This window comes from Molothrus ater, chromosome 10 (assembly GCF_012460135.2).
Source record: "Molothrus ater isolate BHLD 08-10-18 breed brown headed cowbird chromosome 10, BPBGC_Mater_1.1, whole genome shotgun sequence".
Taxonomy (NCBI): Eukaryota; Metazoa; Chordata; class Aves; order Passeriformes; family Icteridae; genus Molothrus; species Molothrus ater.
Genome location: NC_050487.2, coordinates 9,950,992 through 9,976,322, shown reverse-complemented (window position 1 = coordinate 9,976,322; position 25,331 = coordinate 9,950,992). Strand labels below are relative to the sequence as shown.

Below are 25,331 nucleotides of genomic sequence, written 5' to 3'. Positions count from 1 at the left end.
TTTAGGGTTAACAAAATCCCTTGGGTGGCAGTCCTGAGGGACAAATGAGTCCAGGAAGATTGAACATTCTTCAAGAAGGAAATTTTTAAGGCATGGGAACAGGCTATCCCATGCACCAAAAGATGAGCAGCTGGGCTGAACAGAGCTTTAGCTGAACTCAGAAAAAAAGAGAGAGTGTTTGAAGTTTGGAAGAAGGGACAGGCAACTCAGGAGGATAAGGATGTATCAGGGTTATGGGGAGAGAAAATCAAGAGGCCCAAAGTGCAAGCTAGAACTCAATCTGGCTACTGCTGTAAAAGACAATAAAAATGTTTCTATAAATACATTAGCAGCAAAAGGAGGAGTAAGCAGAATCTGCATCCTTTATTGGATGGGAGGGGCAAAACAGTGACAAAGGATGAGGAAAAGTCTGAGGTACTTAATGCCTTCTTTGCCTCAGTCTTTAATGGCAAGCCCAACTGTTCTCTGGGTACCAGCCTCCAGAGCTGGAGGGCAGGCACAGGGAGCAGAACAAAGCCCCCATAATCCAGTAGCCACATGCAAGATCTGGTGGTGTGCTGGGGATAACTGCTTTAGGAGTAAGGTCAGCCTAAATCTTCAGGGGCTGACTGCAGGTAGGAGGAGGCAATTTGCCTCAGCAGAATCAGGGTTTTAAGAGAAGTTTGACCTTGGCATGAAGCCATGCTCCAACTAAGGGCTCTCTAGTTCTGATGATTTCCTAAGAAGTCCCTCTAAACATCCTGGTTTTGCTTTATGCTATTCCTCAGAATATGACAGTAGCAGTATAAGCAGACTTAACATGTAAATAAAGCATTTCATATTACCAGGAAGCAAAGGCATTCAAGGACCCCAGGGATTCCCAGGACTCCCGGGAATGCAAGGCCCAGTGGGAATCTTTGGTGTAAAAGGTGAAGAAGGAAAAATGGGTCTACCTGGGCCTAGTGGAGAATGTGGAGATATGGGAATGAAAGGTTTGTAAAAATCCACTTCACTCTGTAGTTATATTGCTGCTATATTTAATTTTGTTACTACTGTGTTAAAAATCTGTTTAATTTTTATAGGAAAGAGAATAGTCATCTGCAAGATGCAATCACAGGCAAATCAAAATTGCTGTCTTTCATAATTTCACAATCTTTCCTAATTCTTCTGATTTAATATCACCTGAGTTATGACTGAATAAACAGAAAATCAAGGAAAGGATTGCAAATTCTGTCCGCAGTGAGCCTGCTGAGAAAACCGAGAACCACATTAGTATTTGAAGACTTTCTCTATTAGGAAAGTCACCCCTCAAACTGATTTTCAGGACATGTCACTTGTGGGGGTGTATTTACATTGCATATGTTGCTTCCAAGGTGAGAGGGGGCCTCCAGGAGACAGCGGCTGCGTTAACCTCCGTCTGGAGAAGGGCCAAAGGGGGGACCCAGGGTTTCCTGGGGAGCATGGACTGAGAGGTGACACAGGTAAGTTCATGAAAGCCCTGCATACACACACATTCCTCTGACATAAACCACTGGTGCTTTTCACAGTGTGGACTCAGGGCTGCAGTAACATCCAGCCATGTTTACAGGTTCCTAAACTGGCTGTATAATTTCTTTGGGTTATCACTAAGGCAATACACCATGAGTGAAAGCATTGCCATATTGAAAATCAGTGTCAAACACTGGGGCTTGACTCGACTGGTCATTATCTTGTTCTGCAATCAACTTCAGGTGAAAAAGGCAATACTGGTTTGAGAGGCACACGAGGATTTCCAGGAAAGAATGGTGTTCCAGGACTACCAGGTGACCAAGGTGACACTGGAGTGATGGGGTTTCCAGGATCACGGGGCTTGCCTGGACCAAAGGGCCTTCAAGGAATGACAGGTTTTCAAGGAGAACCAGGTGACCAGGTAAACAGAGTGGTAGTCAAGTGTCCTGGACCTTTGCAGTTTTCTCCTGCCTCTAAGAAATATGATGAAGGGTGCTTGTACTGTACTCACCCATTAGATGTTCCCTCTGAGAAGAGACAGCCAGTGTAGTAGGAACTGTAAATTCCCTAATGAAACACTTCTGTGCCTTGGTTACATTTTAGCAGGAACTGTGCTGGGAGTTAGGAAAGGACGTCTCCTAGCTGCCTGTTCTGATGTAGTGCTTTGCCACGTGGTTGAAGTCCAGGCTCCACTACACTAAATAGGGGGGCAAAAATCAGATGCACAATCAAGTTTTTAAGATTATTCTTAAGAACACATTGACAAACCACTTATCACAGAGATCATAACATAGCAGCAGCACAATTATGCAGTTAATATCTAGCTGCTTCTTCATATCCTGCTGTGTGAAGTGACCAAGGCAACAGACAAGACAAAGCAAGTCATCTTTGCCCCAGGCAGAGCCCAGGCAAGCAGTGTTGCTCAAGAACAAATACACAAAACCACACAAACATTTCATGCAGGGTATAATTCTTCACTTCTTGTATGCTGGGTAGGTAGACAGTGATGTTACATAAAGGAAAAGGCACAGTTATTTTCTTGGTAAAGGGATGTACTTTTGCTTGGCTTGTTTAATTAAATTTCTTTGCTGATTAAAGTTCATTATTCAAAAAGAAAAATTGGGAAATCTACATTTTTATTGTGACATCACAATATTTCTAGTTAATATTTATAGTACATTTTGGGTAACATACAACAATATTGGATATATATTTTTATGGTACCTTTTAAATCAAATTATTCAAGCCATCTGTGGGGAAATTAGGCTGTTTGAGCCAAGAATGAGAATAAGCTATAAAAGCATAAATTCAAAATTATTAGCAAGTCTAACCTACAGTTTCTTGTTGTTTGCCAGTATTAGACATGTAACAAAGACAAGATTTTTTTTTGTTGAGCTTAAGATATAGCTTTGCTAAGAGAACCAAATGCTCCTGCAGATCATTCCTGCTACACATATCCTATGTCAAACATTTTTATTTTTTTTTTTTTAAATTAGGGTGATGTTGGCTTACCAGGAAACCCTGGATATCCAGGACTGACTGGCTCCAAAGGATGTAAAGGTAGTGAGTTTATATAGATACGGTGTGAACAGAGCAAGATTGTTAGGATATATGTAGAATAGATGGTGAAGACTCACTAGAAAATTATTTTCACTTCTGTTCTCTTTTCCCATAAAACATGGATGTAATTAAAAATAAGTCTTACTTACCCGAAGGCAAAAGTTGATTTCAGTATATTCTTTAACAGCGTGTTCCTTTAAAATAGGTATTGCTAATATAGAAGGTAAATTCCTGTCAAATTTCATAGAACTTAAAAATTCCATCAAAACCATGTACAAATACATTCTTATGAATATGGAAAATTTGTCAAATCAAATAAGAGAAAATGCAAACAAAGTGAACTGTCATAATTTGCATGTGCCAAAGCAATTCTTATTTTGGGTTCTCTTAGCCCCTTCTGTAGCTGTTTATATCTATTAATGACTTTCCTGATCTTACAAAAGTGTCCAGCTTTGGTGTTGTGGATGCAAATGATGCTTGTATAAAATGGAATTCATTGTACCTCAACAGGCAAGAGAGGTGACCCAACTCCTCTGCTTGGTACACACGGTCAGAAAGGGTCTCTGGGAGATCCAGGATTGCCAGGTACCTCTGTTTGATTGAAGACAAAAATTGGACTTAAAAATTAATTTTCTCTAAGTTTTGTTAGAGGGAGCTCTGCTTCCTGTGCATTTTGAGCCATTCTGTAGCAATTGCTTTTTTTTTCCTTTAAGGACTTCGTGGATTTCCAGGGCAGAAGGGTTTACCGGGTATCCAAGGACAGCCTGGAAGACCAGGCTCCAAGGGTGACCCAGGATATCCAGGGCCACCTGGATTACCAGGTAATGCCAAAGTTTAAGAAATAGTGCCATGGAATAGCTCAAAAGATATATGGAATGGGAGAAGGCACTTGAGGCATCTCTGTGAAGAGGCTGGAGCAATCAGAGCTCATACAAAGGGGGACATTGAAAGTTATTTCTGTACCTATAGCAGCAATTGTCTGCTCACTGTCAGAGAGCAGGTCCCTTCAATTCTTCCTGCATCCCCAAACACGTGCAGGGACTGCTGTTAACACAGCTGTGTGCTGCAAAGCATGGGGAAACAATCAACAGTTTAATAGAATTACATATTCACAGGGGTTTCTTTCATTCTCAGGAGCTACAGGTCCTCAAGGATTGCCAGGAGAACCTGGAGAAAAAGGGAAACCTGGAATTTTGGGACCTCCAGGATTGCAAGGGTTACCTGGATCCCAAGGCAGAAAAGGTAAGAATGTAAGAATAAGAATATAATAATAAAAGAAAAGGTAAACAGAATATACAGTGCCATTCTAGTGGCAATGGGACAGTACCAAACATAAATACTCTTTCAGTAGTGAAAATGGAAAAGGCCTAACTGTGACTGTGATTTGGACTCTGCGATCTCTTAAACTGCTTAGACTTAGGCCAGTTCCCATTACCTTTATAAGTAACAGAAATGCTACTTTGGAAAATTGGGCCACAATCTAAAATGAGTAAGGAGGAAGGTAGAAACAGAGTCTGGCTTCGCTGATGTAACCAAGAGCAGAACTTTAGGAAAGAAAAAGGAGTTTGCAGTAATTCAGTTGTTTCACTTCAGTTACACTGTGTTCTACATTTTCACCATGGAGTGCCACTGTTACTCTGTAAACCCAGCAGGCTGCTATGACAGCTTTGTTTTTCAAATTTGTTTTAGCAAATTGTGATAATCTGAGTTGCATTTTATTGTTGGTTTTCTTGTTGCTTGTCTGATTTTGAAGTATTTAGCATAGAAGTGTTTCCTCCAAATCCTAATTTACACTTCTTGCAATGATTGTTGTGTTTAGATTGAATGTCAGTTCATCTATACAATTGTTTTTGTTGGAGAACATTATTAACTTTTACTATATTTAGAATTGAAATTGTAAGTCATTAATACTCCCTAAAGAAAGTTATCAGCTCTGTATCCTGTGTCTGTTATAGTGTGCCTCATAACCAGTTCCCAAACAGGAAGATTAGTGACCCATATACAGAAGCCACAGTAAAGTAACACTTGGGGCAATAGAAAATGGTTAGAGAGGACAATAGTTCCACTTTTTCAAATTCAGCTTAAGGACAAATTGAGAAGGTTTCTTACAAGTTACTGAAAATTCAAATGAAAAAGGGAACAATTTATGATTGCTTGCAGTAAATAAGCAGTGCTGATTTAAACTGTCATGACAGATTCCCTGCTGGTACTTAATGTGCAAGAGAACATTTCAGTGTTGCAAGCAGTATTTGCTGTAACAAAGGCAGAGATCTGCAGTGGCAGGGATGTCTGAAAGGGGTCAAAAAAGAAAAAAGCGTTCTTTTGCTGCAAACTTCTTCATAATTGATAGGTTTTTTCTTTCTTGCCATAAGACACTTCTTTACTATATTGTGCAGAAGTTATCCCCAGTCCTGCACATTAACACACGTCCTGCAGAGGGAAAAGTTCAGTCCCAAATGACAATTTATTAGAGAGTGAGTTGCCTGCTAAGCTGAGGATTCTATGTATTGCCAGCATAGCTGAAAAGAAGGTTAATACCTTTGAAACTACACCCAGTAATGAAAACTGACTGGTATTTGAATTCCAATTCAACTGGATGTATAGATCTTGGTGCTGTTTTCAACAAGTGCTGGTGCAAGCATTTGAAATGAAATGGATAATTCATAGCTAAGTACATGGCCTCATTAGTCTCGTTGGTTCTCAGTTACATTAAAGGTCTTTGCCTGAAATTTTAGATTTTTAAGAAGTTCTAGATTAAAAAAAAAAACTTAAACATAATCTATTAAAGCATAACCCCATTTTCTTTATTACAGTTGTTTTACTAGTTAAGGGCTTAGCCTGGCAAGCCTTCCTTGTGTGAGTAATCCTTGATGGAGCAAGTAATACTCAGACCATCACCAGGAGGACTTGTGTGAGTAGGAGCTGAATTGGGCTGTACAACACAGAAACAGTGGTTCATGCTCAGGTCAGCCAATTCAGCTGTACCTAGAAATATGGGACCATAGCAATCCAAAAATCTAGAAGTACAAGTGCTGATATTATAATGGATTGTTGGCAAATGTGTCAGAAATTCCCTAGAAAGCAAGTAAAACCAAGCCATCAATCTTGCCAGAATGAGCCAAAGATCAAAAAAAGTTTTAAATGGTGACCTGGGGGCCAAAATTAGTTAGGAGCTCTTAGAAATTTCAAAATACCACTATTAAATTCTCCAAAAGCAACTCTTACATAAATTTTAAAATGGGAACATGTCCAAAGCACAGGAAGGCTACAGAAAGCAGGAATGAAAGTTAGAATGTCAAGAAAAGTTAAAAACCAGCTAATTAAGGTCATAGAAGATATTACAGGTCAGATTACTAGTATCCCATGTTATAAAGTGGATTCCACAGAGAGCATATTATCAATGTTTTGCAGGTTTTCAAAAAATTTTCAGGACTTAAAATTTTTCCAGACTGGTGTTTGCTACACACTGGATTTATTTTTTCACATTCATCCTTTGTTAAATTTTAACTAAAGTAATTCTACAGTTTCTGAGAACAAAGCTATATGATTACAATTTTTGATGCGCCTGCTAGAGAACTCTAGGGCTTTTTTATTTTTCATTCTCAGATGACCCATCTCTGAACTAGGGACACTTAAATTTGGCAGGTGAAGCAGTTGATGAAGGGTATTTGTGTTGCTGTTCCTACAGCAATTTGTCCTTGCCAAATTTGACCAGTTTATAAGCTTTAAAAAATATATCCATTCTTATGTGCTTAAGTAGAGCAATAAATTGCCCCAGGATGCCTGCTCTGGATACATGGCAAATGGTGAGCTGCAGGACATGCTGGGATGAGCACAGGCACCCAACAGAGAACCTACATCTTCTGTACCAGGAAGGAGCCAGAGGAAAGGAGAGACACACACAGATAATTCAGGCTTCTGGAAGAAACCCACTGCAAGTGGACTGGGAATCCTGCAGGGCAGGGAGAGGAATTGATGGGCAAGGAAGGGAGGCAGAGATGAGCAGCAGAAGTGGAACAGAGACAGGAGCAGGCACCGACAGTATCATTCAGCTCCTTGATGATCAGTGTCCCTATCTGAAACAAGAGGCATCCCAATTCTGTTCCTGTCTCTGAAACCTCTTTGAAACCTGTCACAAATGACCCATCAGTTTTGCCAGACCTGTTGCTATCACCAGGAGACAGACTGCTGTCTGCACTGAGGAAACGTTTGTTCTCACATTTGATAGTTTATCTATACAACCAAGGAACTAAAAAGCACTGATGACATGGAGATATTTTTTACCCTTGACTGCAAACAACAAACACAACCTTAGATTAGTTCAACTTTCTTAAAAATTGATTAAAAAGTGCCATCTACTGTTTTATTTATTGTGTTTTAGCAATTTTCAAAAAAGCACAAGTTATAAAGCAAAAGTTAAGTCTGACTACCACAAACACTCAGCCAGTGCTAGTAGTGAACATCACTAGTGACAGAGCTGCTCTATATACTACTATGTATCACCAGAGGTTTCAGTTATAGATTTGTTGTCTTCAAAGATTTTGTGCTGTTCAGTTCAAAGAGCCTTTCTAATAGAGCGATGCAAAAAAGCATAGTTTTCTGTGTGAAATATGCAGGACCAGAGAAAAGAAGCCAGGTGGAAATTTAGCCTCTTTTTCTGCTAGGTAAATTGCACTTCTATTTTGAACAGAAGCTGTAAAGAAGTTCCAACTTTACAGCTATCTTAGGTAGTGTCTGCACCCCCATCAGTGGCCATGAAGTAATAGCACAGTGAACTTTGGAGTAGCAACCACATGTAGCAGAGGCAGTCCAGCCACAGACAGAAGGTTCTCTATAGATTAGCCCATAATCTGCTAGCTGCAGGATGGAAGTACCTAAAGGATTAAAAGCTGTGCTTTCTGATTGCTTTGATGTGAAACTGTATTATGACTGCAATTTTTAAACTTTTCACATTTGCCTTTCCAAAAAGCCTGCACTGCAATGTGCTTTCATCTGCAGTTGCCAGCAATCGAATTCAGCAAATACCCCATCTTGATCCAGTATGTGTTGTCAGATTAAAAAAAGGCTTGATTTTTAATTGTAATGGATTGTTGGTCAGTCATACCTGTGTAACACCTCTCAGGTCTTCCTGGACTTCCTGGGCTGGATGGCTTGGATGGACTAAAAGGTCAAAAGGGTTCTGCAGGAGCTCCAGGTAAAGATGAGAAATAACTGGAACAGAAAATCTACATGACTGAATGTGCAAGGAAAGGTGCATATTATTTTGATGTTTGCCTTGCCCAGAAGATATCATTAAGGCTCAGACCAAACTTTCAAACAGAATCTAAAGTATGCTAAATGGCACACCTGCAGTTATTTGTGGGAAAAACTTTCAAACTTCCATTACTCACATAGTTTTGTTGGAATGCTTCAAGGCTGTTTATGAAATTAAAAAGTTCAGTGCAGATGATTCAAAGGAGAGCCAAGTCTCTTTTTTTCAAATATGCAAAAGATAAAACTAACAAATTAAAAGGAGACTTGTGAAATCCCAGCTCCATTTAAAGTCCATGGGAATTGTGCCTCAAACTCAAGAGGAATGTGGATTTCACTCATGCTGATGTATTCACAACTTTCAAAAGGTGCTTTTGAAGCATTGTTAAAAAACATTGCTTATAATCTATCTAAAGATTGCACATATATGCTGATAGAAAATTAAATTTCGAACCATGCAATCAATTTATATTTCAAGTTACCATAATGACACCATATAAAATAACCCCTGAAAAGAGCATTGAAGCAAAAAGATTACTTTCTTTGAAAGTGATGAATTAGGGCCAGATTCAACAAAACTCTATCCAGCTTCCAAGAGAGAACCAGAAAAACAGCACTAGGCAACCCTTGCAAGGAAGAACATCTGCAACTGGTATTTCTGTTCTGCACATCTGTATTTGTACTCGCTGTAAGCTTTATGTACATAATTGTTTTCTTATAAAGGTCAGAGTGAGACCGGGCCCCCAGGATACTCAGGAGAAATTGGACCAAAAGGAGACAGAGGTGAACCTGGATGGCCTGGTATTTCTATTCCAGGCCCCCCTGGAGAAAGGGGATTCCCAGGATTTCCAGGTAAGAAAAGGTTTTCTCCAAAGTGCTGCTCTGCAGTGTAGAAATTAAGCTCATAGTTAATTTCTTTTTCTAAAGGCCCTTACTCTGGTTAATATGAACATTACTCAGAAGATTCTTTCCCTAAAACCACTTCTGTTGTAACACGCTGATGTTTCCGGTAGAGATACAGAGACTCCAGAATTTCTGGTTTATGTTATAGGAAAGAATGAAAATAGAAAATTATGGACTTGAATGTACTCAGGGAACTTCTAGGTAGGGTTGCCACTTGGGAAGAAATTCCTGAAGAAAAAGAGTGCAGAAGGTCTGGCAGTCCCAGAACTATAGTGAATCTATCAACTGTTCTGATGCAATTGGAAGATAGAACTGCTTCACAAGATTGCAGTGGCTATTTTAGAGCTTGATGAGATAGGAACTGCACAGAAATGGGAAAAATCAAATGTTTAAGGAAGGGCCACTGAGAAAGTGAAGAGACTGGAGAGAGGGGGAGAGGGGGAATTGCTTTGTGTCCAGAACAGAAGGCCCAGGGGGAGGTTATTAATGTGTGTAAATACCTGATGGGATGGACCTAGAGACAGTTCCTTCATAGTGATATCCAGTGAGAGGACAAGAGGGAATGGGCACAAATTAACATACAGAACATCCTACTTAACTATAAGGGAAAGTTTTATTTTCCCTGTGAAGGGAATTGAACAAGTTGCCTGGAGAAGTTATGAAGTGTCTGTCATTGGAGATACTCAAACCCCAGCTGGACAGAACCTGAGGCAACCTGCTCTAACTGATCCTGCTTTGAGGGCAGGGCTGGTCTAGGAAGTCTCCAGAGGCCCACTCAAGCCTCAGCAATTCTGTGATTAGAAGTGACATCAGCTTTACGCTGCCAGACCTTGCCACAGTCACATAACACATGGAAGAAAAATAGCAGGAGGTGAAATCTGGTGAGGTGAATTATTCTAAAATGAAGACACAATCATTTTTCTTAGTTTGGTTACTAGTTTGTGGACTAGGAGAGTCAACAGAACTGTGCTGTTGAGGAAAAAAGAGCAGGTTTAATTCTGAGAAGTATTAACACTGTCTGACAGGGGATAAGCGAGGTCTTTAATAGTTGTGACCAGCTTTGACAAAAAGGAGAAAACTCGCCAGAAAGTAAATGGAAGGATGGGGTCAAAAGCAAGACTGAAGAAACTAGATTTGTTTTTTTTGTAGAAAAGAGAAGGCAACAGAATGCAACCCACATGTTAACAAGCTGCAACTGTTCAAAAGTGTTGTGCAGAGAACTCTGCCTGTCACAAGTAAGGGCATAAATGTTTTATTGTGGAAAAACACAGATTAAAGACTGGGGGAAAGAATGCATTTAAGGCTAGTAAATTCATCTTGTTCACAGAGGTTTTTAGGAATCAGTGTAACTCCCTTTTGCTAGGAACAATCTGTGAATACTTTTCCTGCCCCAGGCAGAATCATTTCATAGCCCCCACTCACCTTACATTGTTATCATTTCTCCCATTGCTGGAGTTCAGGAAAATCTGGCTGTGTGGCTCTGTGGCAATGTGCCAACATGGGACCATGTATTTCTCAGGCTACACAGATTTTATGGGAAGAATTAAAAATTCAAAAAGATAATTAATATTTTCACTTTGACAAGATGGCCTCATTAGCCTCGGGACTGGTATGTTTGGTATACAAGTGTGACCATACATTACCTCCATGACTTCTCATGTCAGCATTCTTTTACTTACTAACTTCTGTCTGTAATCTAAAAAGAAAAACCTCAGATTTTTTTTTTTTTTAATGTGATCCCTTAGGTAGAAGAGGACCTGTTGGACCCACTGGACCTATGGGAAGATCTCCTGACAGTGCCTCCCCTGGTCCTCCGGGTGATCAAGGATTGCCTGGTTTAGATGGCATCAGAGGTAGTAAAACTAAAAATACCCATTTTTATCATGTAAAAACCCCCTGTGAATACTAGGAATAACAGGGTTACTCTGTGAAACAATGTATAGAAGTGCACAGGGAATAAAGAAACCCATCACTACCTCAGTGAACACCAGGTGGATAACCAACCAAGGACAAAATGCAGATCTCCAGATTAAACAACACAGTAATAAAGCTTTAAAATATAAATGTAGAGAAACAGTGTTTCAATGAATGTACCAGTAACTTGCTGCTTGCATAGAAGTTATTTAACTTTGGGAACTATTCCTGTCATTGTCTTCCTTGGACAAAGGCTAACACTAGTATTTCCAGAAATATGCAAGGGCTGTCCTACATCCTAGACAAAATCCCTCCAAAAAAACAAAACCAAAACACTCTAGAGTAAAATAAAAATAAAAAAGCCACCAGCAGAACGTGGCTATTTTTAAATGTTTGTACTTTGTGCATGCATTAAGAATAAAGTTCTTTTCCATAGGTGATCCTGGGAATCCTGGTCCTCCTGGAGAGACGATCTTTGTGCGAGGAGATCCAGGTGATAGTGGCGTTCAAGGGGCACCAGGTAATCCTGGGCCACGAGGACAGCAGGGAGCCAGAGGCCCTCCAGGGAGCCAAGGAAGAGAAGGCCCAAAGGGTATGGTCAGAGATGTTTTTAAGTTCTGTGTGCACTAATTCCCAGCCCCTGTGACTGAGCCTTGTGCCCAGGGGTGCCCACTGGAGATGGAGCTGGGCAGAAGGGGTGGAGGCTGGACATTCCACAGCTCTTCCTGCTTACCTACAGACACAATGGGGTTGGGGTAGAAGATGAGATTAGAGACAGATTCACATGCACTGCTTCACAACAGCTTGTTGGAAGACACTTCTGCCACTCTGAGAATAAGGCAGTAAAACATTTGAGTTTGCCAGAAAAGCAAACCGTGACCCCCTCTTCAGCGGTCTTGAGAAACTATGGAAAATGCAGATGAGTTTGAACTAACAGTCTCACATCTGCCCCACAGCAATAGCTTGGAACTTTCAACAGATTCTTTAGTTTGAAAACAGAAATCTACACTATGACTTCTTAGATAATCTGCTTCTTTCACACCCTGCAGAGAAATCCCATCTACACCAATCACTTCCAATCTCTACAAAAAGAAAAGTCATAAGTCAGATCCAGAACAGAGAAAGAAGAAGAAGAAATGTGTATTTTTTTCTTTGCCATAACAGAGTTGAGGATTCCCAAGCATCCAGACTGCATTTTATTTTTGTTTGTTTTATTTCCAGGTCCTATGGGGGTCCATGGCCCACAGGGTCCACCTGGTGCTTTAGGACAACCAGGAGACCAAGGTTTTCCAGGAAGACCTGGTCCCAGAGGTCCCACAGGTATTTATGAACCTGTTGCTTAGTATCATTCAACTGTAACTGTGATCCTTCAATTCATATATAATCATACTAATGTTAACTTGCATGCAAATAATTTAAACAATCTCAGAAAAAAAGACCCCTGCAGTTGCCAACTTAAATGATTTCTCATTTGATTAAAAATTTCTGAACTATTTGTTTCTAATGTCACCTCATGTAAGTGATTTCAGTTCTCATTCCATTCTTTACTCTAATTTACATGCCTGAAACTTGCTTCCACCTGCACCTCAATGGCCACAATCTGCTTTCCATTTTTCAAATCCTTCAGGTTTCATAGGTAAGTTCATGACTTTTGATTATTGTTCTCTTCATGGGAGCTCCCTCCTTTATATATAGAAGCATTCAGCTCTTATTAGAAGGTATCCTTAGTGTGGTTTCTAGGAATAGTAGGTAATGCTAGCAGGACATAGCTCTAATATATATTTCACATAAACAGCACCAACATCATGAGAATGACATCCTAGCATGAGAGCTCTCAGCAGAGCAATTAGACTTGTGAATCATTTGTTTCTAGTTCTTAATTTGGTTTTTTTTGGTTTTCACACAAAATGCTTTCTAACCAAAATTGTAGCAAAAGCTTGAATCCTAACTATGGATTACTACAAACACTGAACTTTCCATCTGACTAAATGTTGATCCAAAATACAAACAGGCAAAAGCTGCCAGTAACTTTCAATATATAAAATGTTGAAAGTTACTGGCAAATGTTTTTATTATTATTATTATTATAATTATTATAAATGTTTTTATAATTATGTATTATAACTACTTCAAATGGCTGTTATGTGCTAGCCTTTTTGGCCTGCCTATTGATGGTTTTGCAAAAACAAAATAGGCAAAATACTGCAAAATTTTCCATGTGCTAAGGTGTTTGCAGTGAAGCTGGGTAGGTAGACTTTAGGCTTTAACTCATATCAGTTTGGGGCACATTAAGACTGAAGCTGTATACCAAATATGTGAAATGTAGAATCATTGAATTGTTTAAGTTGGAAAAAACCTTCAACATATCAAATCCCACCATTAACCCAGCACTGCCAAGGCCACCCCTACACCATGTCCCCAAGTGCCACATCTACACATCTTTTCAATACCTCCAGGGTTGGTGACACCATCACTTCCCTGGGCAGACTGTTCCAGGGCTTGACAGCCCTTCCCATGAAGAAATATTTCCTAATATCCAATATAAGTCTCCCTTGATGAAACTTAAGGCCATTTCCTCCTATTACTTGGGAGAAAAGACTCTCTACAGGCTGCTTTCAAGTAACTGTAATAGAGCAGTAAGGTCTCTCCTGACCCTCCTCCAGACTAAACACCCCCAGTTCCCTCAGCTGCTCCTCACCAGATTTGTGCTTCAGACTCTTCCCAGTTCCACTGCCTCTCTCTGAACACACTCAATGTTTTTCTTGTAGTGAGAAGCCCAAACTTGAATACAGGATTCAAGGTGCAGCCTCACTAGTGCTGAGCACAGGGAACAGTCACTGCCCGGTCCTGCTGGCCACAGGCCAGGATGTCACTGACCACTGCCCACCTGGGCAAAGATCACAGACCAGCTAATATACACTTGCTAACACTGGCTTGCCATACTGTTAATGCTGTGCTAAAAGACTAAGAGTAAAATTAAAACAGTAGGACTCAGTTATTCAAGATTTTAAAATACTTAAAGAGCACTCTTGAAAACCCAAATCAGCTAACATTTATGTTGATTTTTTGCATGGGAACTATTATCCAGTCTTGCAATTCACTTTCCCACTACACATTCCAGGTGACCCTGGTGAACCAGGGAAAGTGGATGATTCATGCCCTACAATCCCAGGGCCTCCTGGGGAAGCAGGCCAAAGAGGAGAGGATGGCTCTGCAGGATTACCAGGGCCAATAGGCCACCCTGGACCCCAAGGTAAGCTCATGTTCTGAAAGGCTGGATGTTCTCAGCCATTTAGGCAACAAGTTGAAAAGGGTCAGAGTGTCAGAGTTATTTCTCTGTGTTTTACCCTCTCTCTTCTCCTTAAACACTTACTAACAGTCTCCAGAAACACATAGTGGGCTGGTTAATGCTGAGGGTGATGGATAAATGTAGCTGAACCAGGCTGTTTGAGCCTGCCTGAACTACATTCCCATTTTCTAGGCCAGGCAGGACAAAAGCATAAGACACTGTTGAGAAAAACTTCTTTAAGTAGTATCTTTCCTTTTTCCCCACTAAGTTTTAAAGCAATGCCTCAAACCAGCCCTGTGGTTTAGACCTATTTGGAGGATGTTTAAAATCTAGCAATAATGAATCCCAAAGCTCTGCTAACCAAAGTCCTAAGAGGACACTGCAGTCAGAGGAGTGGCTACAATAGAGGTCTTTATCTGTTAGAACATGAAAAAGTTACCACCAAAGCAAACTGACCAAAGAGATCTTAAAAGAAAGTGATGAAAGACTGAAATGTTCTTCTGACAGATGAAAAGAAAACAAGGATGATGCTGGTCCTGGTGATCCCAAAAGAGAGGCCACCTTCACAGAAACACAGCATAGGCTGTATTGCAATGTCTTCAGTTTAATGGTGGAATCCCTTGTGTGGTTTTAGGCATTTCCTACTTGGGAAACCAAAGTTCGTTGTGTTGGCTGCTCTGGGTCCAGAGAAAAAGCCCCATGATTGTCTCCCAGGAGATTCCCTGCAGCAGTCATTCCCATCATGAAAGGAAACAATGCAGTTTTCAGTTAACTCTCTAGTTTTAGCTATCTTAGTTGATTAGCCAGCTAAAAGGGGTTTCTGGGGTTACACAGCTGTGTTTCCATTATATACATCATTAAGGGTTTTTGTAAAACCAGGTGATACAGTGATACACATATTTGCACTGGCTTTATGAAAGAAATAAAGAAACAGTAATGCTTTTTCCTTCATTAAGATGGGAGAATCCAATTTTTTCCTGGCTTGGAAGGCAAACTCTGAGTTTTACTGGCAAAAGCAATGGATTTTATTAAAATCCCTCAATGTGCTTAAGCTTTGGAAGAATAACTCTGCAACCAACATAGAAAAGCTGCTTTTTTTTTTTTTACTAGTTCAGATTTTCTTAGTAAAAAGTAATAAGGGGAAGTTTGAATGCTGTGAGACAACCTTGAATTACTCAGTCTGCAGGTTAAATAGCAAAGTCCACAAGGAATGAAACACCATTACTGAGAAACAACTGTGGTAGGTGCTAGAGAAATACCCTCATCTGAAAAGGGGAAAACCACTTCTAAGTGCAACAATACCTGATAAGTGTTACTTTGTTCAATTCAGATTGTTTAAGGTAGCCAGTGAACAGGCCCATCATTATCTGCACACTACATGAGATGTATCTTTTACTGTCACGGCCACACCTTCCTCCCTAATGTATAAAGTGCATGGACATGGGAGAAATACAAAAAAGTGAGGCCATCAGGAGCCTAAAAATGTCCAGTTCTGCAGTCCCTCTCTGTTCTCTAAGTACTCCAATACATCCATTACTTCAAAAGGAGTTCACTATGCGTTCTAAGACTTTGCTGAATGCGGTTCTCAAAGCTGACAGCTTGGCTTGCCTCAGGAGGAGTTACAGCTCCTTCCATGGTGCAGATCCTCATGGCAGTTCTGCACGAGGCTTGCATGATAATGTTTGTTGGGGAGTGCTTTGATTTCTACTGTAAATCACACAAGATCTTTAGAGAGGATGGAAAACCTTATCAGGAGCTGGTGTTCCTAAGTCATACCTCTGAGCAACTGCTGTGGTCACAGGGTGAATAAGTGGTGAAGAGAATTCCCAGCAGAAGTAGTTCTGCACCTCCCTGTCCTGGTGTCCATTTTGCTGACTTCCCCTTTGTGTTCAGACAATGCAGAACCTTAAATGCAGCCCTATGAAGGAAAAGCACATACTTTGTGTTTATCTAGGCATAAAAGGTGAAGAAGGATCATATGGCTTGCCAGGTCAAGATGGGTTACCTGGGGCACCTGGACCACCAGGTGACCAAGGGAGCCAAGGAGAGCAAGGATATGCTGGGCCACAAGGTAAGAATGAGCATGACTTCGGGGGGTATGTGTGTGAGATGATGCATGGACTCTGTTTTCTCTCTGCTCCCCCAGTTCCCACATGGACACATCCACCTCTAGCCTGAGATTCCATGACACCTCTTGCCCCTTCTCAGTTCAAGCATTGACAGTGACACTTGTGAATGATTTCATAACAAGACCCATTGGAAGAAAATTTATCTCAGCATCCATTGCTAAGCAGAAGGGCAATTAAGCACCCATGCTCACACAGAATATATCAATAGCATGCACCTCTGAGCCAGGGCTAATGGGGCAACTGTCTGGCAGTAATTAAAGCTGTATTTTACCTGTGACTGCTCTCAAATAAATTAAGGGTTTAACACATATGTGAGCAAGGGGCATCAACTGGTATTGCAAGGATTCAAATTCAGTCCAAACCTTCTGTTCATCCTAGTGAGTAAGTCTGGGAAATCATCGCCCACTTCAGTTCATTTCCTAATCTATACAGCACAAGACAGAGGCACAATAGAAAAGCCAAGTGCCATGCATTCAGTGGCAATCTAGTTAATTTCTCTCCTAGAAGAAGGATTACAGAGGTCTGCTTGTATCTTTATTGCCTATGACAGCCTTGAAGTTGTATTATATTCAGTTGGGAACTTCTTATTGAACATTTACACACAGCAGGTGGGAACTTTGTATTTTATACAAGTAAATTTCTTTTACCTTTCTCCAAGGTCCACCTGGCCAGACTGGTGTCCCAGGACAACCAGGCCCCCAAATTAGATCTGCAAGTGGATTCTTGCTCGTCCTTCACAGTCAGTCAGACAGAGAACCACTCTGCCCACAAGGGATGCCCAAGTTATGGACTGGCTATAGTCTGCTGTACCTGGAGGGACAAGAAAAAGCCCATAATCAAGATCTTGGTATGTGTTGTACATAATTGCTTTCCAGCTAAGGGATAATATGGTGTTATCTACACAAGGAAAGACAAGTCACATGAAGCAAGCTATAAAACTGTCAGCTACTTATTTTCTACACTAATTTACACTGATTATAATGAATTTGGTTATCCTGCCCTATTGTCACGCATTTAAAACAGCTTTCTGCTTCTCTGCAATTGAATGCAAAAGTATTTCTAAATAATTTTGACTTGAAGTTGGAGAGATGAGGGGTTTATTTCACTTATCCCAGCTCATTTTAGGCTGTCTTTGAAGTCACTGGAGAGATTTTCCTAGGTCAGAAATCTTATTTGGCCGCTCTGAAATAACTCCCTGGAGGATCTGCTCCTTTTTTACTGTAGACACAGCTTGAGAAAGAGCTGGTTAAGTTGGGTAAGTACAGTTGGGCAGTATAAGTAAGCTTTACAAGTAAATTATGCATCATGTGTACAGCAGAATCCTGTGCTTTTCAGAGTCAGAAGCTAATATTTTTTGGAAAAGCCAAAGCCAAATTCCTTCTAGAGACAGCTCCTTTTGGTGCCTTGGGTCACTTCTTCCCTATCTTATACAATTCTGACTAAAATTAGATGTATAAATTAGCTGCCTGACTTGCAGCCTGAGGAACTGATTGGTGGCAATTTGCACAGAAAAAGTTTCCTGAATTCTTGTTGACTTGTTATACAAGAGTCAGAGAAGTCTCTGAGGAGAAAAGATCAAGGACCTAATAAGCTGAACAAAAAATGAAGTGTTTAAAAGAGCAATAAAAAGAGCTATTTTTAGAATAGCAGTGATGTTTTAGAATGTTTTCACTATTGTGTGTTTGGCATTTCCCAGGAGAGCCAGTTGCTAACAGAATGCCTCATAACAGCAGTGAAAATAAGATTCAAAGAAAATCCTGTGTGATTTTGCAGGCATTTTTCCTACTCAGGCTGTTCCAGATCCTTCATTAGTACTGGAATGGAATATTATCAGTGATAAACAAAACTTCTGTACAGAAATATCACGTCTTGAATGAAGGTGTTTAGGTTTGGAGGCATTACAGAAATAACACTTCACACACCAAGTTCAAGGCAGAACTTTGTGCAGTGATTATTGCTAACTGAACAGGCCATCATGAAACTATTCTAAATTCAGTTCTGGAAGAAGTTCACCACAGAAGTATGCACTGGTCACTTCTTGGTTCCCACTGATGTCTGCCTGATGAGAATTTTGCAGGATTGGCTCTGCAAAATCCGTCAATCCTTTTATTTCACTTTGGGAGTCTGTGAAACCTTTCTGGAAGGCAGTACCATAGCTGCTGGGATTTCAGCTTAATGGACTGTTAGCAACGGCTTGTCATACTTCACAAAAATGTTTCTATTTATGAGCATTGTCACTTGGTTTCTCACTGCTCCTAATGAGTTTGTAAATAGCTGATCTCCTTTTAAACCAGCCACCACCTCTTGCCTAATTTATTTTTCAGTGTTGGCACAGCTAAGAAATTTGTTATCATAACTGTTTCTCATGGTGACAAACTACATCATGTTTAAATATCAGATTGACACAATTAAATATTACTGGTCAAAGGAAGATGCTTACTGGTATTAGATCTCTGTTTTTCACGTACACATTTTGGTAAAGGTCTTGGGATGTTTAACATCTGTGCATTACCTAAGTCCTGCTAAAATACCTAGTTCTGTAGCAACATTGGCCAGAATACCATTTTCAACTGACCTAGGAAGTGAAATAATTGGCATCCCTCGCTGTTATTTTCAGGTCTGGCAGGGTCCTGCCTGCCTGTGTTTAGTACCATGCCCTTTGCCTACTGCAACATCAACCAGGTGTGTTACTATGCCAGCCGCAATGACAAGTCCTACTGGCTGGCCAGCGCGGCCCCGCTGCCCACGGCGCCGCTGTCCGAGGAGGAGGTCCAGCCCTACATCAGCAGATGTGCTGTGTGTGAGGCCCCCGCACAGGCCGTGGCACTGCACAGCCAGGACCAGTCCATTCCCCCCTGCCCACCCAGCTGGAGGAGCCTTTGGATAGGATACTCGTTTTTGATGGTAAGAAAGTGGGTGCATCATTATATAGATATGTTTCTTTCATCCAGCTTTTGTATTCTAAAGGTTCAAGGATTTTTATCTCTGAAAAGTAAATTATTCAGTGTCTAGCAAACATTAAAGAGGAAAATTCACAAGAAACAAGACAAAGGTCAGTTCCAAATTGCAGAACCTGGCTGTAGCTACATATACTGTACTCAGAGACTTAAGATATGCATTTCTTAAAATAACAAAGGTTTTGCCTCCTTGTTTATAATAAACAGTGGGATTTTCATGTACAAAGACACAATTTTCAGAAATAGCGCTCCAGTCTTTTTAATGCCATCCTCAAGTTACATTTGCAGCAGTTTGGATGACGGCATCAGTCTGAACCAACACAGACTACTCCTTCCTTCAGTTTGATAAAATATCTGAAAGTTAAGTGAGCTGGATCTAGACTTTGAGATTAACTCATTACAGACCAAATTAAAATTTTTCTCCAGCAAGAGAATCTTACTCCAATAAAAGATTACAAAAACCAGCATAGTTAAAAGCAAGTAGGGAAAAAGACAGATGAACATCGTTTACCTATTTTTCATGCACAGTTACCAAGTTGTCTCTTTGTTCTTTCCAGCACACTGGATCTGGTGACCAGGGTGGTGGACAGTCCCTTATGTCACCCGGAAGCTGCCTGGAAGACTTCAGATCAGCACCATTCATCGAGTGCCAGGGCCAGCGGGGAACGTGTCAGTTCTTTGCTAATGAATACAGTTTCTGGCTGACCACCGTGATGCCTGAGCTGCAGTTTGCATCAGCCCCCCTGTCAGGGACTCTTAAAGAAGGACAAGAGCAGAGGAAAAAAATCAGTAGATGCCAGGTATGCCTGAAGCATGGCTAAGAAGCAAAGCAAAAGCAGGCAGCTACAGAGAGAGGCTCAGGGGAGGATGAGCGACGTGCTAAAGGTTTAAACAGCAGCTGGTGTTTGAATCTGTGTCAAAGTGTCCAGCACTGTTCTTTGTTGGAATGGAAAAATGAGACACAGATGAGGGATGTGCTGAGCCTCATCCACCTATGTACACCCATCTACAGGCAGTAAAATCTCGTGTAAAATAATTAAGAAAAGACAAAACTCTGTCCCATTGGAGTCCACTGCTGTAAAGTACAGGGAACAAGGTGAGCTTGGAGGATTTAGTCAAGCTGGGAAGACTAAGGACACCATACCTGTTGTGCAAGAGAATAGATCTCCTGTCAGAAATGGCATTTACAGCAGCAAGAATATGTACATTTACATGGCATATTATAAATATTTATCCATACTGATAGAAATGTGTGAACATATAAATGTCAAAGCCCTGTAGCTGAATTTCCCAAGCTAAAGAAACTTTGCACTTGCTGTTTCTGAGGGAAAGGAAAAATGTAATTGTTGAAAAATAATCTAATAATAAAAACAATGAAGATCAAAGTCTTTTACCACTGCAGTACTGAACCAGACTGAAAGAACTGTTAATTGGGCTTTCATAAGCAACAAAAAGCTGTAAATCCATTTAACAGGAGATTATGTGAGAAAATAAAATTAGCTGTGATAACAAATCCAAAAACCCATATTTATATTTACAATTAATTTCTAAGAGCAATTACATTAAATTATTAAACTCTAATCCAAGTTTCCAAAGAAACAAAGCAATTTCTAATATTAATTGAAAAGAAAAAGTGACATGGTGATAAAATGGGTGAACTTATCTGAGTGATGAATATAAGAAGTGTTAGGACAATAAATTGCATTCTTTCTTTGCTTCTTTGTTTGTAAATACACCAGGAAAAAAAAGAACCATCACCATTAGGATCCTTATGGAATGACAGCTCTGAAGATCCTTTTTATTTTTTAAAGCACTGATGGTAAAAATGTTCATATCCTAAAGCACTAATCACCTTTTGAAAAAATGAAAACACATTTGTACCTCCTTCATTCATCTGTAAAACCAGAACTATTAAATGGTTCTATATCGTGGGGAAACATGTGAAAACACAGATTGCAAGTAGAGAATCCATCATGTGCAGAAGGGCCACAAATGCCCCTTTTACCACTTAAATAAGCTACATTTTATTAGAATGGAATCATATGCTTTTTCCAGCCCTTTTCATTTCAATTTGTGTTCACTGAGGTGCCCCCCGCAAAAGAAGTTTCAAGGAAACTGAATCCTCATCCAAGGGTCCTAATTCAAAGCAAACTCCCTCTGAAGCCATCACGAGTACAACAGGCTGATCAGCCAATTGAAAAGCTGGATACACAAACTCAAAGAGCAGGAAAGACAGACATTCCAAACTCAGCCAGAGGAAAATAAAACAGTCAGAGGATAAGTCCAGTCGAGTGTAGATACATCTGACTGTGCAACTTCCTCCTGACACAACCAACCAAACCTCTCCAATGTGCTGTGCTTACATGGTGGTCAACTGACTCTGCCCTTTCACCTGGGTAAGGGCCAGAAGCCCTCCTGGGGCATGTGCCATTCCCACTGTGCCAGGGAACATTTCCCTCTGGTCCTGTGCCCGCTGGGACAGGGCACACCTTGGATCATTCCTGGGTGATCCCAACTGCACCTGGCAGATCTGACACTGGAGTAGTCAATCCCTGCCACTGACCTGTAGGAATTCCATCTCCTGATTCAGGCAGCATCCTACAAGCAGGGCAGAGCAGCTCTCCAGTCTGACATAAACCCCCAAGTCTGGGCTCTGTGAGGTGCTGAGCAGCTCAGGAGCTTCCTGCAGGAAGAAAGCAGTGGGTGGAGAGGAGCACCAGTGCTTAGGCCATCCCTTCTCCAAGGTGTGCAAGCTGTGCTTCCAAAAAGGCCTCAGCTAAAGCCCCACGGGGCAGGGAGCTGCAGCTGCTGCTCACAGGCATAGGAGCAAACACCAGTGGCTCAGGTGATGGCCCCACTTCCTGAGTGGATTCAGCTGATTCCACAATGAGATCTGGTTTATGAGCTTCACCTGGCAGTGCTCACCAGCTCCTGTCACTCATCTGCAGCCTCTTTTCAGGTGAGAAACTCTGGAGAGGGGCTGGGGCTTTCCTGGAAAGCAAAGTGGGGCTTTTGGTATAAACTGCGCTGAAGTAAGCAACAATCAAAATCTTATATACCTTGTTAGTGCAAACTGGGTCATAGGGACAAGGTGAAAACAAAGGAATAAAAAGGGTTTTTAGAATTGCATCTGTGTTCACCTAACTTGAACAAATGCACCAAAAAATCTTTAAAACATCAGCATAAAGCCTCACCAATAATTTAAATAGGCTATTTCACAGCACTTTACCATGTTTCTTTTTTGTTTGCTTTAAAAACATCACACAACCCCCCCCCCCCATATTTGTGTATCATTTTTATGTAGAGTTTTTGCAACTGTGCCAGTTCCATTTACCATGGTCTGTAAGAACATATTTAGGAAATGTATTTTAAGCTACTATTGATAGGTCAGATATTTCATAAGTGTGCAAATTCCTGTTCCATGCTCAGCTAACTCCATAAGGCATTTGTCAGAAATATTGTACTAATTCAAAATTAAATTGCAGATAAATTGCTTAATATTACACAGCACGTAAAACAGATCAGAGTATAAAGCAGCAGATGCTTTAACTCTGCAATCATTTGTCCTGTGACTAAAAGCAGAAAAATAATTGGTAAATTATTCATAGGGATCCTATTTATGAAATTAAGTGTGAAAAGGCATAGCTGAAACTGTTAAGAGTAAAAACACTCCAAAAAGCAATGGCCTTCTGCTGGCCCTTGAAGTCCAAATTACCCTTACTATGGCATTTCAGAGTTTGGATCTTGTGCAGGCCCAGTCAAGAAGTGAATTTTATCCTCAGCAGCAGGTAGGATATTAAGAGCAACACAGAAAGTGATGCTGGCTGCTCTTGGAGGTCACTGAAATTGGAGCCATTTGGGGTAAACTGCCCTGGAATTAAATTCAGATCCAGTGATTTCTAATGAAATTTGCTTGCCTATCACCCTGGCAAACCACAGCCAGGACATAGGAAGGTCCTAGTTCTAACTCAAGGCAAATCCTCAGAGCAGGTGGCAGATTCTTGTCCCTCACATCCATGTGCATCAGGATTTCTAGAGGATAACAAATGGAAGGAAAACACTGCACAGCCTGAAACCTGATCTGCTCACAAGAAATGTGGCCATTTTTGCTTCATTTGATGTTTTTCGTTACAAGGAAGGAGATGCACAAGCCAATACTGAAAACATCTCTTGAATGTCATCTTTTGGTGTATACAGAGCGTGTCAAAAGGGAGAGACTAAAGCAAAACTTTAGAGTCCACAATCCACATGCATAGAACAGGTACCAGAATGAGAGGACAGCAGACAGCTGCAAGACAGAGGTGGTGTTTGGCTGGGGCCTGGGAGCTGACACAGCCTCCTACAGGAGCAGTGCAGGGGCCATGGCCAGGCCTTGCTGCCCCAGGTCCCTGCTTGTCATGTGGTGTGAGCTGCCAGGGTGGGGAGCTGGCCCTGGCTGGCAGCCACACACCTGCCCAGCTACTTCACCCCCCAGCAGGACAGGAAAGAAAACAGGAGGAGAAAGAGCAAGAAAACTCATTGGTGGGCATACAGATGGGGAAATCACTTACCAAGCACTGTTGGGGGCTAAATAGACTCAGCTCAGAGAATTCAATTTGTTATTTTGGGGGAAAAGTTGACAAACCTTAACATACCTTTCCTCCAAGTTTCCCAGGGCCAACTCACTCCAGACTCTGCTCCCCTTGTTACCACAGCAAGTGCCATCAGACCCTTCAGTGAGGCAGAGAGCAGCCAGAAGCATCTTGGACAGGTTGTTCCAGGTACAAAGTCGCTTCTCTGTGCTGCACTTTCCTTCTCACTCTCTTCCTGTGCTGACACTGTTCCTCTGTAGGCTGCAGCCCGTTTGTGGCTGTACCTGCACTGGCACGGTCATTCCCAGAATCACATTATTATGTGCAACAAGTTTAAGCAAAACTGGTCTAGGGATTCTTTCAGGGTAAACTCTTAACCAAAAAAAACCTCTTTCTGAGCTTGGCTTGTTCATGAGCACCAGAGGAAAACAAAAGTAATATCACAAGAGTGAAACCCCAGAATTCCTACAGTCCATAGACTTTTTTGCCTGTATTTAAGGCAAATTAGGCAAACCTTTTATCCATTAACCATTTAAGCAAAGCATTTATCCATTAACCCAGGCAGCTCACTTGTTTGGAAAGGATCCCCCTTAAAGCTTTAAAGGACACTCTGGAGCAGACTGAATGTGCTCTGCACCACACCTGCTCTGGGCACACAGGGCCAGCCTGCAGGGATTGTGCCAGAGCTCCAGCACAGTGTGTGGGGCCACACCAGCAGCCCTCAGCAATGCTCTGGCCTGTACCTTCATCCAGATTCAGGACACAAACCACAGCCATCTGGGAGTTTGTTTCTGTTATTCCACATGGCCACCTCACACTGACATCCCAGACTGACTCCCAGTCAGTCTGATTACAAATAATCCTTAAGTAACTTGTAACTCCACTCAGTGGCCATCCACAGACAAATGCTGCGCAGATGAAGACTTCTGTTCTAAGGCTTGACTTGCATTAGAACTGTCTGAGCAAGACAGAAAACAACCATCCAAGGCCATGGGGAGGAGCTGTAATGGGGAACAATTGTTTGCAAGAAAAAGGATCTCTTCAAAGCCAGCTGTGAGAAGCAGCAGTCAAGCAAGGACAGAGCCCATCAGTCTTCAAAACAATAAAAAAATTCAGTCAGCTCTGGTGAGAACTTTCCAGCAGGTGAAGCAATTGCTTCATCAAACTGGGGATCTATTTCATTACTGGATCTGATTTCAGAAATCAGCATTTTAAACTGACCAAACAACAAAAACAGCTGCTGAAATTCTGCCCACCTGAACCATCTGGAAAACTAGCCAGGTGGAGAAAA

General features: G+C 41.2%; 1 protein-coding gene across 1 annotated transcript in view; it reads left to right on the top strand.

Annotated features, from left to right (window-relative positions):
- The window catches only part of COL4A4 (collagen type IV alpha 4 chain), a 65,008-nt gene extending 43,825 nt beyond the window's left edge, over positions 1–21,183 (top strand). The window contains exons 31-47 of the mRNA XM_054515974.1: positions 828–971; positions 1,353–1,460; positions 1,710–1,888; positions 2,964–3,027; positions 3,538–3,612; positions 3,741–3,848; positions 4,162–4,269; positions 8,150–8,221; positions 9,001–9,129; positions 10,926–11,033; positions 11,531–11,686; positions 12,316–12,414; positions 14,216–14,347; positions 16,338–16,454; positions 17,171–17,359; positions 19,130–19,416; positions 20,027–21,183. Coding sequence (XP_054371949.1) covers positions 828–971; positions 1,353–1,460; positions 1,710–1,888; positions 2,964–3,027; positions 3,538–3,612; positions 3,741–3,848; positions 4,162–4,269; positions 8,150–8,221; positions 9,001–9,129; positions 10,926–11,033; positions 11,531–11,686; positions 12,316–12,414; positions 14,216–14,347; positions 16,338–16,454; positions 17,171–17,359; positions 19,130–19,416; positions 20,027–20,290 — 2,339 coding nt within the window. The 3' untranslated portion in view covers positions 20,291–21,183. The remainder of the gene's footprint in view (positions 1–827; positions 972–1,352; positions 1,461–1,709; positions 1,889–2,963; positions 3,028–3,537; positions 3,613–3,740; positions 3,849–4,161; positions 4,270–8,149; positions 8,222–9,000; positions 9,130–10,925; positions 11,034–11,530; positions 11,687–12,315; positions 12,415–14,215; positions 14,348–16,337; positions 16,455–17,170; positions 17,360–19,129; positions 19,417–20,026) is intronic.
- Positions 21,184–25,331: the final 4,148 nt, after the last annotated feature.